This window comes from Oncorhynchus gorbuscha, linkage group LG01 (genome assembly GCF_021184085.1).
Source record: "Oncorhynchus gorbuscha isolate QuinsamMale2020 ecotype Even-year linkage group LG01, OgorEven_v1.0, whole genome shotgun sequence".
Lineage (NCBI taxonomy): Eukaryota > Metazoa > Chordata > Actinopteri > Salmoniformes > Salmonidae > Oncorhynchus > Oncorhynchus gorbuscha.
Window position 1 is genome coordinate 118,240,613 of NC_060173.1, and position 16,798 is coordinate 118,257,410.

Consider the following 16,798-nt stretch of genomic DNA (forward strand, 5'->3'; position numbering starts at 1 on the left):
AGCTAGCAGCTCCAACAGAGAGCAGTAGCCTATAGCAGCTCCAACAGCCTATAGAGAGCAGTAGCCTATAGCAGCTCCAACAGAGAGCAGTAGCCTATAGCAGCTCCAACAGAGAGCAGTAGCCTATAGCAGCTCCAACAGAGAGCAGTAGCCTATAGCAGCTCCAACAGAGAGCAGTAGCCTATAGCAGCTCCAACAGAGAGAGCAGTAGCCTATAGCAGCTCCAACAGAGAGCAGTAGCCTATAGCAGCCAACAGAGAGCAGTAGCCTATAGCAGCTCCAACAGAGAGCAGTAGCCTATAGCAGCTCCAACAGAGAGAGCAGTAGCCTATAGCAGCTCCAACAGAGAGCAGTAGCCTATAGCAGCTCCAACAGAGAGCAGTAGCCTATAGCAGCTCCAACAGAGAGCAGTAGCCTATAGCAGCTCCAACAGAGAGCAGTAGCCTATAGCAGCTCCAACAGAGAGCAGTAGCCTATAGCAGCTCCAACAGAGAGAGCAGTAGCCTATAGCAGCTCCAACAGAGAGCAGTAGCCTATAGCAGCTCCAACAGAGAGAGCAGTAGCCTATAGCAGCTCCAACAGAGAGAGCAGTAGCCTATAGCAGCTCCAACAGAGAGCAGTAGCCTATAGCAGCTCCAACAGAGAGCAGTAGCCTATAGCAGCTCCAACAGAGAGCAGTAGCCTATAGCAGCTCCAACAGAGAGAGCAGTAGCCTATAGCAGCTCCAACAGAGAGCAGTAGCCTATAGCAGCTCCAACAGAGAGCAGTAGCCTATAGCAGCTCCAACAGAGAGCAGTAGCCTATAGCAGCTCCAACAGAGAAGCAGTAGAGCAGCTCCAACAGAGAGTAGCCTATAGCAGCTCCAACAGAGAGCAGTAGCCTATAGCAGCTCCAACAGAGAGAGCAGTAGCCTATAGCAGCTCCAACAGAGAGAGCAGTAGCCTATAGCAGCTCCAACAGAGAGCAGTAGCCTATAGCAGCTCCAACAAGAGAGAGCAGTAGCCTATAGCAGCTCCAACAGAGAGCAGTAGCCTATAGCAGCTCCAACAGAGAGCAGTAGCCTATAGCAGCTCCAACAGAGAGCAGTAGCCTATAGCAGCTCCAACAGAGAGAGCAGTAGCCTATAGCAGCTCCAACAGAGAGAGCAGTAGCTATAGCAGCTCCAACAGAGCAGCTAGCCTATAGCAGCTCCTAACAGAGAGAGCAGTAGCCTATAGCAGCTCCAACAGAGAGCAGTAGCCTATAGCAGCTCCAACAGAGAGCAGTAGCCTATAGCAGCTCCAACAGAGAGAGCAGTAGCCTATAGCAGCTCCAACAGAGCAGAGCAGTAGCCTATAGCAGCTCCAACAGAGAGCAGTAGCCTATAGCAGCTCCAACAGAGAGCAGTAGCCTATAGCAGCTCCAACAGAGAGCAGTAGCCTATAGCAGCTCCAACAGAGAGAGCAGTAGCCTATAGCAGCTCCAACAGAGAGCAGTAGCCTATAGCAGCTCCAACAGAGAGCAGTAGCCTATAGCAGCCAACAGAGAGAGCAGTAGCCTATAGCAGCTCCAACAGAGAGCAGTAGCCTATAGCAGCTCCAACAGAGAGCAGTAGCCTATAGCAGCTCCAACAGAGAGCAGTAGCCTATAGCAGCTCCAACAGAGAGCAGTAGCCTATAGCAGCTCCAACAGAGAGCAGTAGCCTATAGCAGCTCCAACAGAGAGAGCAGTAGCCTATAGCAGCTCCAACAGAGAGAGCAGTAGCCTATAGCAGCTCCAACAGAGAGCAGTAGCCTATAGCAGCTCCAACAGAGAGCAGTAGCCTATAGCAGCTCCAACAGAGAGCAGTAGCCTATAGCAGCTCCAACAGAGAGCAGTAGCCTATAGCAGCTCCAACAGAGAGCAGTAGCCTATAGCAGCTCCAACAGAGAGAGCAGTAGCCTATAGCAGCTCCAACAGAGAGCTAGCCAAGCAGCTCCAAGAGAGAGCAGTAGCCTATAGCAGCTCCAACAGAGAGCAGTAGCCTATAGCAGCTCCAACAGAGAGCAGTAGCCTATAGCAGCTCCAACAGAGAGCAGTAGCCTATAGCAGCTCCAACAGAGAGCAGTAGCCTATAGCAGCTCCAACAGAGAGAGCAGTAGCCTATAGCAGCTCCAACAGAGAGCAGTAGCCTATAGCAGCTCCAACAGAGAGAGCAGTAGCCTATAGCAGCTCCAACAGAGAGCAGTAGCCTATAGCAGCTCCAACAGAGAGCAGTAGCCTATAGCAGCTCCAACAGAGAGAGCAGTAGCCTATAGCAGCTCCAACAGAGAGCAGTAGCCTATAGCAGCTCCAACAGAGAGAGCAGTAGCCTATAGCAGCTCCAACAGAGAGCAGTAGCCTATAGCAGCTCCAACAGAGAGCAGTAGCCTATAGCAGCTCCAACAGAGAGCAGTAGCCTATAGCAGCTCCAACAGAGAGAGCAGTAGCCTATAGCAGCTCCAACAGAGAGCAGTAGCCTATAGCAGCTCCAACAGAGAGCAGTAGCCTATAGCAGCTCCAACAGAGAGAGCAGTAGCCTATAGCAGCTCCAACAGAGAGCAGTAGCCTATAGCAGCTCCAACAGAGAGAGCAACATAGCAGCTCCAACAGAGAGCAGTAGCCTATAGCAGCTCCAACAGAGAGAGAGCAGTAGCCTATAGCAGCTCCAACAGAGAGCAGTAGCCTATAGCAGCTCCAACAGAGAGCAGTAGCCTATAGCAGCTCCAACAGAGAGCAGTAGCCTATAGCAGCTCCAACAGAGAGCAGTAGCCTATAGCAGCTCCAACAGAGAGCAGTAGCCTATAGCAGCTCCAACAGAGAGCAGTAGCCTATAGCAGCTCCAACAGAGAGAGCAGTAGCCTATAGCAGCTCCAACAGAGAGCAGTAGCCTATAGCAGCTCCAACAGAGAGCAGTAGCCTATAGCAGCTCCAACAGAGAGCAGTAGCCTATAGCAGCTCCAACAGAGAGCAGTAGCCTATAGCAGCTCCAACAGAGAGCAGTAGCCTATAGCAGCTCCAACAGAGAGCAGTAGCCTATAGCAGCTCCAACAGAGAGCAGTAGCCTATAGCAGCTCCAACAGAGAGCAGTAGCCTATAGCAGCTCCAACAGAGAGCAGTAGCCTATAGCAGCTCCAACAGAGAGCAGTAGCCTATAGCAGCTAGCCTATAGCAGCTCCAACAGAGAGCAGTAGCCTATAGCAGCTCCAACAGAGAGCAGTAGCCTATAGCAGCTCCAACAGAGAGCAGTAGCCTATAGCAGCTCCAACAGAGAGCAGTAGCCTATAGCAGCTCCAACAGAGAGAGCAGTAGCCTATAGCAGCTCCAACAGAGAGAGCAGTAGCCTATAGCAGCTCCAACAGAGAGCAGTAGCCTATAGCAGCTCCAACAGAGAGAGCAGTAGCCTATAGCAGCTCCAACAGAGAGCAGTAGCCTATAGCAGCTCCAACAGAGAGCAGTAGCCTATAGCAGCTCCAACAGAGAGAGCAGTAGCCTATAGCAGCTCCAACAGAGAGAGCAGTAGCCTATAGCAGCTCCAACAGAGAGCAGTAGCCTATAGCAGCTCCAACAGAGAGCAGTAGCCTATAGCAGCTCCAACAGAGAGCAGCCTATAGCAGCTCCAACAGAGAGCAGTAGCCTAGCTCCAACAGAGAGCAGTAGCCTATAGCAGCCAACAGAGAGCAGTAGCCTATAGCAGCTCCAACAGAGAGCAGTAGCCTATAGCAGCTCCAACAGAGAGCAGTAGCCTATAGCAGCGCCAACAGAGAGCAGTAGCCTATAGCAGCTCCAACAGAGAGAGCAGTAGCCTATAGCAGCTCCAACAGAGAGCAGTAGCCTATAGCAGCTCCAACAGAGAGCAGTAGCCTATAGCTCCAACAGAGAGAGCAGTAGCCTATAGCAGCTCCAACAGAGAGAGCAGTAGCCTATAGCAGCTCCAACAGAGAGCAGTAGCCTATAGCAGCTCCAACAGAGAGCAGTAGCCTATAGCTATAGCTCCAACAGAGAGCAGTAGCCTATAGCAGCTCCAACAGAGAGCAGTAGCCTATAGCAGCTCCAACAGAGAGAGCAGTAGCCTATAGCAGCTCCAACAGAGAGCAGTAGCCTATAGCAGCTCCAACAGAGAGCAGTAGCCTATAGCAGCTCCAACAGAGAGAGCAGTAGCCTATAGCAGCTCCAACAGAGAGCAGTAGCCTATAGCAGCTCCAACAGAGAGCAGTAGCCTATAGCAGCTCCAACAGAGAGCAGTAGCCTATAGCAGCTCCAACAGAGAGCAGTAGCCTATAGCAGCTCCAACAGAGAGCAGTAGCCTATAGCAGCTCCAACAGAGAGAGCAGTAGCCTATAGCAGCTCCAACAGAGAGCAGTAGCCTATAGCAGCTCCAACAGCAGTAGCCTATAGCAGCTCCAACAGAGAGCAGTAGCCTATAGCAGCTCCAACAGAGAGCAGTAGCCTATAGCAGCTCCAACAGAGAGCAGAGCAGTAGCCTATAGCAGCTCCAACAGAGAGCAGTAGCCTATAGCAGCTCCAACAGAGAGCAGTAGCCTATAGCAGCTCCAACAGAGAGAGCAGTAGCCTATAGCAGCTCCAACAGAGAGAGCAGTAGCCTATAGCAGCTCCAACAGAGAGCAGTAGCCTATAGCAGCTCCAACAGAGAGCAGTAGCCTATAGCAGCTCCAACAGAGAGCAGTAGCCTATAGCAGCTCCAACAGAGCAGTAGCCTATAGCAGCTCCAACAGAGAGAGCAGTAGCCTATAGCAGCTCCAACAGAGAGCAGTAGCCTATAGCAGCTCCAACAGAGAGCAGTAGCCTATAGCAGCTCCAACAGAGAGCAGTAGCCTATAGCAGCTCCAACAGAGAGCAGTAGCCTATAGCAGCTCCAACAGCAGTAGAGCAGCTCCAGCACAGAGAGAGCAGTAGCCTATAGCAGCTCCAACAGAGAGCAGTAGCCTATAGCAGCTCCAACAGAGAGCAGTAGCCTATAGCAGCTCCAACAGAGAGCAGTAGCCTATAGCAGCTCCAACAGAGAGCAGTAGCCTATAGCAGCTCCAACAGAGAGCAGTAGCCTATAGCAGCTCCAACAGAGAGAGCAGTAGCCTATAGCAGCTCCAACAGAGAGCAGTAGCCTATAGCAGCTCCAACAGAGAGCAGTAGCCTATAGCAGCTCCAACAGAGAGCAGTAGCCTATAGCAGCTCCAACAGAGAGAGCAGTAGCCTATAGCAGCTCCAACAGAGAGCAGTAGCCTATAGCAGCTAGAGAGCAGTAGCCTATAGCAGCTCCAACAGAGAGCAGTAGCCAGCAGTAGCCTATAGCAGCTCCAACAGAGAGCAGTAGCCTATAGCAGCTCCAACAGAGAGAGCAGTAGCCTATAGCAGCTCCAACAGAGAGCAGTAGCCTATAGCAGCTCCAACAGAGAGCAGTAGCCTATAGCAGCTCCAACAGAGAGCAGTAGCCTATAGCAGCTCCAACCAGTAGCCTATAGCAGCTCCAACAGAGAGAGCAGTAGCCTATAGCAGCTCCAACAGAGAGCAGTAGCCTATAGCAGCTCCAACAGAGAGCAGTAGCCTATAGCAGCTCCAACAGAGAGCAGTAGCCTATAGCAGCTCCAACAGAGAGAGCAGTAGCCTATAGCAGCTCCAACAGAGAGCAGTAGCCTATAGCAGCTCCAACAGAGAGCAGTAGCCTATAGCAGCTCCAACAGAGAGCAGTAGCCTATAGCAGCTCCAACAGAGAGCAGTAGCCTATAGCAGCTCCAACAGAGAGAGCAGTAGCCTATAGCAGCTCCAACAGAGAGCAGTAGCCTATAGCAGCTCCAACAGAGAGCAGTAGCCTATAGCAGCTCCAACAGAGAGCAGTAGCCTATAGCAGCTCCAACAGAGAGAGCAGTAGCCTATAGCAGCTCCAACAGAGAGAGCAGTAGCCTATAGCAGCTCCAACAGAGAGATAGAGAGCTAGCCATAGCAGCTCCAACAGAGAGCAGTAGCCTATAGCAGCTCCAACAGAGAGCAGTAGCCTATAGCAGCTCCAACAGAGAGCAGTAGCCTATAGCAGCTCCAACAGAGAGCAGTAGCCTATAGCAGCTCCAACAGAGAGCAGTAGCCTATAGCAGCTCCAACAGAGAGCAGTAGCCTATAGCAGCTCCAACAGAGAGAGCAGTAGCCTATAGCAGCCTATAGCAGCTCCAACAGAGAGAGCAGTAGCCTATAGCAGCTCCAACAGAGAGAGTAGCCTATAGCAGCTCCAACAGAGAGCTAGCAGCTCCAACAGAGAGCAGTAGCCTATAGCAGCTCCAACAGCAGTAGCCTATAGCAGCTCCAACAGAGAGCCAGTAGCCTATAGCAGCTCCAACAGAGAGCAGTAGCCTATAGCAGCTCCAACAGAGAGAGCAGTAGCCTATAGCAGCTCCAACAGTAGCCTATAGCAGCTCCAACAGAGAGCAGTAGCCTATAGCAGCTCCAACAGAGAGAGCAGTAGCCTAGCAGCTCCAACAGAGAGCAGCCTATAGCAGCTCCAACAGAGAGCAGTAGCCTATAGCAGCTCCAACAGAGAGCAGTAGCCTATAGCAGCTCCAACAGAGAGCAGTAGCCTATAGCAGCTCCAACAGAGAGAGCAGTAGCCTATAGCAGCTCCAACAGAGAGCAGTAGCCTATAGCAGCTCCAACAGAGAGAGCAGTAGCCTATAGCAGCTCCAACAGAGAGCAGTAGCCTATAGCAGCTCCAACAGAGAGAGCAGTAGCCTATAGCAGCTCCAACAGAGAGCAGTAGCCTATAGCAGCTCAGAGCCTAGAGCAACTATAGCAGCTCCAACAGAGAGCAGTAGCCTATAGCAGCTCCAACAGAGAGCAGTAGCCTATAGCAGCTCCAACAGAGAGCAGTAGCCTATAGCAGCTCCAACAGAGAGAGCAGTAGCCTATAGCAGCTCCAACAGAGAGCAGTAGCCTATAGCAGCTCCAACAGAGAGCAGTAGCCTATAGCAGCTCCAACAGAGAGCAGTAGCCTATAGCAGCTCCAACAGAGAGCAGTAGCCTATAGCAGCTCCAACAGAGAGCAGTAGCCTATAGCAGCTCCAACAGAGAGAGCAGTAGCCTATAGCAGCTCCAACAGAGAGAGCAGTAGCCTATAGCAGCTCCAACAGAGAGCAGTAGCCTATAGCAGCTCCAACAGAGAGCAGTAGCCTATAGCAGCTCCAACAGAGAGCAGTAGCCTATAGCAGCTCCAACAGAGAGCAGTAGCCTATAGCAGTCCAACAGAGAGCAGTAGCCTATAGCAGCTCCAACAGAGAGCAGTAGCCTATAGCAGCTCCAACAGAGAGAGCAGTAGCCTATAGCAGCTCCAACAGAGAGCAGTAGCCTATAGCAGCTCCAACAGAGAGCAGTAGCCTATAGCAGCTCCAACAGAGAGCAGTAGCCTATAGCAGCTCCAACAGAGAGAGCAGTAGCCTATAGCAGCTCCAACAGCAGTAGCCTATAGCAGCTCCAACAGAGAGCAGCCTATAGCAGCTCCAACAGAGAGAGCAGTAGCCTATAGCAGCTCCAACAGAGAGCAGTAGCCTATAGCAGCTCCAAGAGAGAGCAGTAGCCTATAGCAGCTCCAACAGAGAGCAGTAGCCTATAGCAGCTCCAACAGAGAGCAGTAGCCTATAGCAGCTCCAACAGAGAGCAGTAGCCTATAGCAGCTCCAACAGAGAGAGCAGTAGCCTATAGCAGCTCCAACAGAGAGAGCAGTAGCCTATAGCAGCTCCAACAGCTCCAACAGAGAGCAGTAGCCTATAGCAGCTCCAACAGAGAGAGTAGCCTATAGCAGCTCCAACAGAGAGCAGTAGCCTATAGCAGCTCCAACAGAGAGCAGTAGCCTATAGCAGCTCCAACAGAGAGCAGTAGCCTATAGCAGCTCCAACAGAGAGAGCAGTAGCCTATAGCAGCTCCAACAGAGAGAGCAGTAGCCTATAGCAGCTCAACAGAGCAGTAGCCTATAGCAGCTCCAACAGAGAGCAGTAGCCTATAGCAGCTCCAACAGAGAGAGCAGTAGCCTATAGCAGCTCCAACAGAGAGAGCAGTAGCCTATAGCAGCTCCAACAGAGAGAGCAGTAGCCTAGCAGCTAGAGAGCAGTCCAAGCAGCTCCAACAGAGAGCAGTAGCCTATAGCAGCTCCAACAGAGAGAGCAGTAGCCTATAGCAGCTCCAACAGAGAGCAGTAGCCTATAGCAGCTCCAACAGAGAGAGCAGTAGCCTATAGCAGCTCCAACAGAGAGCAGTAGCCTATAGCAGCTCCAACAGAGAGCAGTAGCCTATAGCAGCTCCAACAGAGAGCAGTAGCCTATAGCAGCTCCAACAGAGAGCAGTAGCCTATAGCAGCTCCAACAGAGAGAGCAGTAGCCTATAGCAGCTCCAACAGAGAGCAGTAGCCTATAGCAGCTCCAACAGAGAGCAAGCCAGAGAGCAGTAGCCTATAGCAGCTCCAACAGAGAGCAGTAGCCTATAGCAGCTCCAACAGAGAGCAGTAGCCTATAGCAGCTCCAACCAACAGAGAGAGCAGTAGCCTATAGCAGCTCCAACAGAGAGCAGTAGCCTATAGCAGCTCCAACAGAGAGAGCAGTAGCCTATAGCAGCTCCAACAGAGAGCAGTAGCCTATAGCAGCTCCAACAGAGAGCAGTAGCCTATAGCAGCTCCAACAGAGAGCAGTAGCCTATAGCAGCTCCAACAGAGAGCAGTAGCCTATAGCAGCTCCAACAGAGAGCAGTAGCCTATAGCAGCTCAACAGAGAGCAGTAGCCTATAGCAGCTCCAACAGAGCAGTAGCCTATAGCAGCTCCAACAGAGAGCAGTAGCCTATAGCAGCTCCAACAGAGAGCAGTAGCCTATAGCAGCTCCAACAGAGAGCAGTAGCCTATAGCAGCTCCAACAGAGAGTAGCCTATAGCAGCTCCAACAGAGAGAGCAGTAGCCTATAGCAGCTCCAACAGAGAGCAGTAGCCTATAGCAGCTCCAACAGAGAGCAGTAGCCTATAGCAGCTCCAACAGAGAGCAGTAGCCTATAGCAGCTCCAACAGAGAGAGCAGTAGCCTATAGCAGCTCCAACATAGGCAGTTCATCAACTGTCAACAAACCAGAATAAAGGACAGCAGTGTTCATTGAAAAGGACCTTCTCAAAGGACAGTGTTGCAATGTTATAGCCAGGTTACAACAGGGTAAGTTGTACTGTAAATCACTGCTGATAAGGCTCTGTGCTGTGTAAATACAACAGGAGGACAAAGCCTGGTGCAAATCTCCTAACCCAGGCCGTTGTTCCACAATCACACCCAAAACAGACATACAGGCAGCCAAGGACAGCCCCTTCAGTAGCATGGAAAATGTATGACAAGCTTTCTCAAGCCAAGCCATAAGAACCCAGGAGATACAATACCAGGAGAGGACAGGTTCAATCCCAAGACAACAGCAGACATTGTATACTTACAAAGCTCTTAGAGGGGATGGTACCCTGATGGAATAAAGACACTATATCAACCTTATAGAATCAAATCTTACCAACTCTTTCACTGGTTTCAATAGTTCCTTACCAACTCTTTCATTGGTTTCAATAGTTCCTTACCAACTCTTTCATTGGTTTCAATAGTTCCTTACCAACTCTTTCATTGGTTTCAATAGTTCCTTACCAACTCTTTCATTGGTTTCAATAGTTCCTTACCAACTCTTTAATTGGTTTCAATAGTTCCTTACCAACTCTTTAATTGGGGTTTCAATAGCTGTTTAGTAAAGGCCTTTGCAGCCTGTGTGATTATAGCAATCTTATGCCACGATTTTACAGTCCCAGACAATAATCCCCAGTTCAGTGTAACAGGGTCTATGTCTGCTGATTCAGTGAGACAGGGTCTAGGTCTACTGATTCAGTGAGACAGGGTCTATGTCTGCTGATTCAGAGAGACGGGGTCTAGGTCTGCTGATTCAGAGAGACAGGGTCTAGGTCTACTGATTCAGTGAGACAGGGTCTAGGTCTGCTGATTCAGTGAGACAGGGTCTAGGTCTGCTGATTCAGAGAGACAGGGTCTAGGTCTACTGATTCAGTGAGACAGGGTCTAGGTCTGCTGGTTCAATGAGACAGGGTCTAGGTCTGCTGGTTCAGTGAGACAGGGTCTAGGTCTGCTGGTTCAGTGAGACAGGGTCTAGGTCTGCTGGTTCAGTGTGACAGGGTCTAGGTCTGCTGATTCAGAGAGACAGGGTCTAGGTCTGCTGATTCAGAGAGACAGGGTCTAGGTCTGCTGATTCAGAGAGACAGGGTCTAGGTCTGCTGATTCAGTGAGACAGGGTCTAGGTCTGCTGATTCAGTGAGACAGGGTCTAGGTCTGCTGATTCAGTGAGACAGGGTCTAGGTCTGCTGAATCAGTGAGACAGGGTCTAGGTCTGCTGATTCAGAGAGACAGGGTCTAGGTCTGCTGATTCAGAGAGACAGGGTCTAGGTCTGCTGATTCAGAGAGACAGGGTCTAGGTCTGCTGATTCAGAGAGACAAGGTCTTAGGCTCCAGCAAAGTTCTAGCAGTGTCAGAATGTTTTAGCCTTTATCGTGTAGCGTGGCTGGTCTTATGAGCCGATCCCGGTGACTAACCAATAGGAACACGGCCGTCCTTGAGTATGCACACAACAATACGACTATTGTGAATAGTCGGATTAATATTAATAGTTTGATTTAAACGTACACATGCTTTGCAAAAATATATATATATTTTCCTTATAAATCTTGATTACATGACATCTAAAATCAGGCTAAATGATTGGACTTTGATAAATGCACAAAATCCTCAATCAAAATAAATGTTTTACCATAGCGACCATGTTATCTTTGGGGAGTACAGACATCAACATTTTCTACGTGAAAACTATTTCTAAGATGCATACCTTCAGTTTTTTCCGAACTCAATTCCCTCTTTAGACACCCTCAGATCAAACCTCTACAGTCGATGTAGCAGCTCAGATCAAACCTCTACAGTCGATGTAGCAGGTCAGATCAAACCTCTACAGTCGATGTAGCGGCTCAGATCAAACCTCTACAGTCGATGTAGCAGCTCAGATCAAACAGCTGCAGTCGATGTAGCCTACGTCAACTGACGTAGCCTCGCAAGCCAATCGTAGAATGCGACGACGAAACTGAAGCAAATCGTACAATCTGGCAAGGTTGATATCAATATTTTAAATGTGGTAACATCGCACAGTGTGACGTGATAATTGTAACAGATTAGTCTGCTAAGGCCTTAAATGCCTGATTCAGAGTTGAGATAAACGTGTGCTACCCAGCCCTTCACTAGCCTTATCGATGTTGATGTGTGCCAACTGTTTAGAGATGATGGTTCCCATAGACTCTTACCTGTGCATGAATCAGAGCGTCGTTGAACAGGATGAACCAGTTAACAGAGAACCTCCCGGCGTTCTGGAGGGTCAGGCTCTTGTTGCTACTCTCATACACCAGCCTGCGCTGGGGATTACGGAGGACATCCTGGAAGCAGAGCAGAGTACTACTGTATTTAGAGAGTAACTTATTCTCTACACAGCAGCCTGGGGCTTCTGAAGGAAATCCTGCAGACTAGCAGAGTTGACCTAACACAGTATAAACACATCTGAGACCAGGCTAACGGTATTAGATCCATAGACAGGATAAATAGTGGGATCTACAGACAGGATAACTAGTGAGATCTAGACAGGATAACTGGTGAGATTTACAGACAGGATAACTAGTGAGATCTATAGACAGGATAACTAGTGAGATCTACAGACAGGATAACTAGTGAGATCTATAGACAGGATAACTAGTGAGATCTAGACAGGATAACTAGTGGGATCTACAGACAGGATAACTAGTGAGATCTACAGACAGGATAACTAGTGAGATCTACAGACAGGATAACTAGTGAGATCTAGACAGGATAACTAGTGAGATCTAGACAGGATAACTAGTGAGATCTACAGACAGGATAACTAGTGGGATCTAGACAGGATAACTAGTGAGATCTACAGACAGGATAACTAGTGAGATCTACAGACAGGATAACTAGTGGGATCTACAGACAGGATAACTAGTGAGATCTAGACAGGATAACTAGTGGGATCTACAGACAGGATAACTAGTGAGATCTAGACAGGATAACTAGTGAGATCTACAGACAGGATAACTAGTGAGATCTACAGACAGGATAACTAGTGAGATCTACAGACAGGATAACTAGTGGGATCTACAGACAGGATAACTAGTGAGATCTACAGACAGGATGACTGGTGCTAGAGATCTGGGGCAGACAGGATAGCCTAGTGGATTACAGACAGGATAACTAGTGAGATCTAGACAGGATAGCCTAGTGGTTACAGACAGGATAACTAGTGGTTAGATCTAGACAGGATAACTAGTGGTTAGAGGACAGGATAGCCTAGTGGATCTAGAGAGGCAGGATAAGCCTAGTGGTTAGAGGACAGGATAACTAGTGATCTACAGACAGGATAACTAGTGAGATCTACAGACAGGATGACTGGTGCTAGAGATCGTTGGGGCGGCAGGTAGCCTAGTGGTTAGAGGAGGCAGGTAGCCTAGTGGTTAGAGGAGGCAGGTAGCCTAGTGGTTAGAGGAGGCAGGTAGCCTAGTGGTTAGAGGAGGCAGGTAGCCTAGTGGTTAGAGGAGGCAGGTAGCCTAGTGGTTAGAGGAGGCAGGTAGCCTAGTGGTTAGAGGAGGCAGGTGGCCTAGTGATTAGAGGAGGCAGGTAGCCTAGTGATTAGAGGAGGCAGGTAGCCTAGTGGTTAGAGGAGGCAGGTAGCCTAGTGATTAGAGGAGGCAGGTAGCCTAGTGGTTAGAGGCAGGTAGCCTAGTGATTAGAGGAGGCAGGTAGCCTAGTGATTAGAGGAGGCAGGTAGCCTAGTGATTAGAGGAGGCAGGTAGCCTAGTGGTTAGAGGAGGCAGGTAGCCTAGTGGTTAGAGGAGGCAGGTAGCCTAGTGATTAGAGGAGGCAGGTAGCCTAGTGGTTAGAGGAGGCAGGTAGCCTAGTGGCTAGAGGAGGCAGGTAGCCTAGTGGCTAGAGGAGGCAGGTAGCCTAGTGGCTAGAGGAGGCAGGTAGCCTAGTGGTTAGAGGAGGCAGGTAGCCTAGTGATTAGAGGAGGCAGGTAGCCTAGTGGTTAGAGGAGGCAGGTAGCCTAGTGATTAGAGGAGGCAGGTAGCCTAGTGGTTAGAGGCAGGTAGCCTAGTGATTAGAGGAGGCAGGTAGCCTAGTGGTTAGAGGAGGCGGGTAGCCTAGTGGTTAGAGGAGGCGGGTAGCCTAGCGGTTCAAATCAAATCAAATCAAATTTTATTTGTCACATACACATGGTTAGCAGATGTTAATGCGAGTGTAGCGAAATGCTTGTGCTTCTAGTTCCGACAATGCAGTGATAACCAACAAGTAATCTAACTAACAATTCCAAAACTACTGTCTTATACACAGTGTAAGGGGATAAGGAACATGTACATAAGGATATATGAATGAGTGATGGTACAGAGCAGCATACAGTAGATGGTATCGAGTACAGTATATACATATGAGATGAGTGTGTAGACAAAGTAAACAAAGTGGCATAGTTAAAGTGGCTAGTGATACATGTGTTACATAAGGATGCAGTCGATGATATAGAGTACAGTATATACATATGCATATGAGATGAATAATGTAGGGTAAGTAACATTATATAAGGTAGCAGAGGAGGCAGGTAGCCTAGTGGTTAGAGGAGGCAGGTAGCCTAGTGGTTAGAGGAGGCAGGTAGCCTAGTGGTTAGAGGAGGCAGGTAGCCTAGTGGTTAGAGGAGGCAGGTAGCCTAGTGGTTAGAGGAGGCAGGTAGCCTAGTGGTTAGAGGAGGCAGGTAGCCTAGTGGTTAGAGGAGCTGACAAGGTAAAAATCTGTCGTTCTACCCCTGAACAAGGCAGTTAACCCACTGTTCCTAGGCCGTCATTGTAAATAAGAATCTGTTCTTAACTGACTTGCCTAGTTAAATAAAGGTTAAATAATATATATATGTTTTTAATCGTTCAATATTTCGTGATAGTTCACCAATAACATGTCTACGGTTCTATAGTCATCATACGCCCAAGTCTCCTTGAAAATCAAGGTGTTCAGTGCTCTTCCATTACAGTACTGGAGATGGCTCAATATGTTTTCATATTTAAAATGGACCCACAACAAAATGTCTATGGTTCTGTAACATCAGTAACAGGACCACTCTACTCACAGTAGTTTTCCCAGAATATGTCCTCCAGAATTGGTTCGTCGCCTCTGCCTCCTTCCTCTTCCTCCCCAGGCTGAGAGACAGTGCCTCGTACTTGGAGCAGCCCTCCTGCAGCCTCTGGTATTCCACTGTACTCTGAGATTACCAGGAGAGAAAGGCTTTACATGTGATAGATTGATTGATTAATTGATTGATTGATTGAGAAGAGAAGAGAAGAGAAGAGAAGAGAAGAGAAGAGAAAAGAAGAGAAGAAAAGAGAAGAGAAGAGAAGAGAAGAGAAGAGAAGAGAAGAGAAGAGAAGAGAAGAGAAGAGAAGAGAAGAGAAGAGAAGAGAAGAGAAGAGAAGAGAAGAGAAGAGAAGAGAAGAGAAGAGAAGAGAAGAGAAGAGAAGAGAAGAGAAGAGAAGAGAAGAGAAGAGAAGAGAAGAGAAGAGAAGAGAAAAGAAGAGAAGAGAAGAAAAGAGAAGATATAGTGACAACATTTCACAAAGACTTTAGAACCTGTTAGAAGTCCTGATAGATGAAGGTACGTACCACATCGTAACAGGTGGCCAGTTTGAGCAGCAGCCTGGCGTACTCGTGGATGTGTTGCATAGGAGAGTAGAACAGCAACACCAACAGGTCCAACAGAGGAACCTTGTCTTCACTGGACTCTGACAGCTGACGCAAAACCTCAAACTTCTTCCCAAAACACTCCCTGGAGAGGACATCAAGGGGAGTTGTATCAGGAATGTGAATGTACTATGAAGCCTATATAAACTCAGCTAAAAAAATAAAAAATAAACATCCTCTCACCGAGTTTATATTCAGCAAACTTAACATGTGTAAATATTTGTATGAACATAACAATATTCAACAAGAGACATAAACTGAACAAATTCCACAGAAATGGAATAATGTGTCCCTGAACAAAGGGAGGGGGTCAAAATCAAAATTAACAGTCAGTATCTGGTGTGGCCACCAGCTGCATTAAGTACTGCAGTGCATCTCCTCCTCATGGACTGCACCAGATTTGTCAGGTCTTGCTGTGAGATGTTAACCCACTCTTCCACCAAAGCACCTGCAATTTCCTGGACATTTTTTTTGGGGGGGGGAATGGCCCAAACCCTAGATCAGTTCCTCCGATCACCAGCCGGTTCCCCCGATCACCAGTCGGTTCCTCCGATCACCAGCCGGTTCCCCCGATCACCAGCCGGTTCCTCCGATCACCAGCCGGTTCCGCCGATCACCAGCCGGTTCCTCCGATCACCAGTCGATTCCCCCGATCACCAGTCGGTTCCGCCGATCTCCAGTCGGTTCCGCCGATCTCCAGCCGGTTCCGCCGATCACCAGCCGGTTCCTCCGATCACCAGTCGGTTCCGCCGATCACCAGCCGGTTCCGCCGATCACCAGTCGGTTCCCCCGATCACCAGTCTAGCGGTGATAGAGCTGCCAACGGAGCTAATGCAGTCACTCTACTACTGGAGTTGGGGGACCAGGTCTTCATACGCCCAATGGCTAACATACCTGTATGGGACTCCGTGAAACCTCTGTGAACCTCACGATCCTCTACAGATCAGTTGGTAGAGCATGGTGCTTGCTACCGGACCACATGACAATAAGTGGATTTGGATAAAAAAACATCTGCTAAATTGCATATTACTATTTGTTAATATTATTTTTGTAAACAGTGACTCTTTCCCACATAACTGTAACCCCTGTATTGGATGCATCGAGATGGGAATCGTTGGGAGAAATACATTGGTTGGCTAGCTGTCTACTGTCTAGGTAGAGTCACATTATCACGCTATCTTGTCGTTGGGAGAAATACCTTGGTTGGCTAGCTGTCTACTGTCTAGGTAGAGTCACATTATCACGCTATCTTGTCGTTGGGAGAAATACCTTGGTTGGCTAGCTGTCCTCTACTGTCTAGGTAGAGTCACATTATCACTCTATCTTGTCGTTGGGAGAAATACCTTGGTTGGCTAGCTGTCCTCTACTGTCTAGGTAGAGTCTCATTACCACGTTCTTGTGTCGTTGGGAGAAATACATTGGTTGGCTAGCTGTCCTCTACTGTCTAGGTAGAGTCTCATTACCACGTTCTTGTGTCGTTGGGAGAAATACATTGGTTGGCTAGCTGTCCTCTACTGTCTAGGTAGAGTCACATTACCACGTTCTCTTGTCGTTGGGAGAAATACATTGGTTGGCTAGCTGTCCTCTACTGTCTAGGTAGAGTCACATTACCACGTTCTCTTGTCGTTGGGAGAAATACATTGGTTGGCTAGCTGTCCTCTACTGTCTAGGTAGAGTCACATTACCACGTTCTCTTGTCGTTACGCTCTTGCTCAACACCAAGACACATTTCTCTCACCACTGCTGCACATTGCAAAAGCAATGCATTCTTTAAGAGAAGTAGAGAGTTTCTACCTGATCAATACACAGTTAGCGATGAGGAAGTCAATGTGGTTAGCGATGAGGAAGTCAATGTGGTTAGCGATGAGGAAGTCAATGTGGTTAGCGATGAGGAAGTCAATGTGGTTAGCGATGAGGAAGTCAATGTGGTTAGCGATGAGGAAGTCAATGTGGTTAGCGATGAGGAAG

At 48.8% G+C, this 16,798-nt stretch overlaps 1 protein-coding gene across 1 annotated transcript in view; it reads right to left on the minus strand.

Annotated features, from left to right (window-relative positions):
• The window catches only part of LOC123992703 (alsin-like), a 142,550-nt gene that overhangs the window by 89,908 nt on the left and 35,844 nt on the right, over window positions 1-16,798 (minus strand). The window contains exons 14-16 of the mRNA XM_046294176.1: window positions 14,753-14,915; window positions 14,223-14,354; window positions 11,350-11,478 (exon numbers count right to left, since the gene is read on the minus strand). Of these exons, the coding sequence (XP_046150132.1) occupies window positions 11,350-11,478; window positions 14,223-14,354; window positions 14,753-14,915 (424 nt within the window). The remainder of the gene's footprint in view (window positions 1-11,349; window positions 11,479-14,222; window positions 14,355-14,752; window positions 14,916-16,798) is intronic.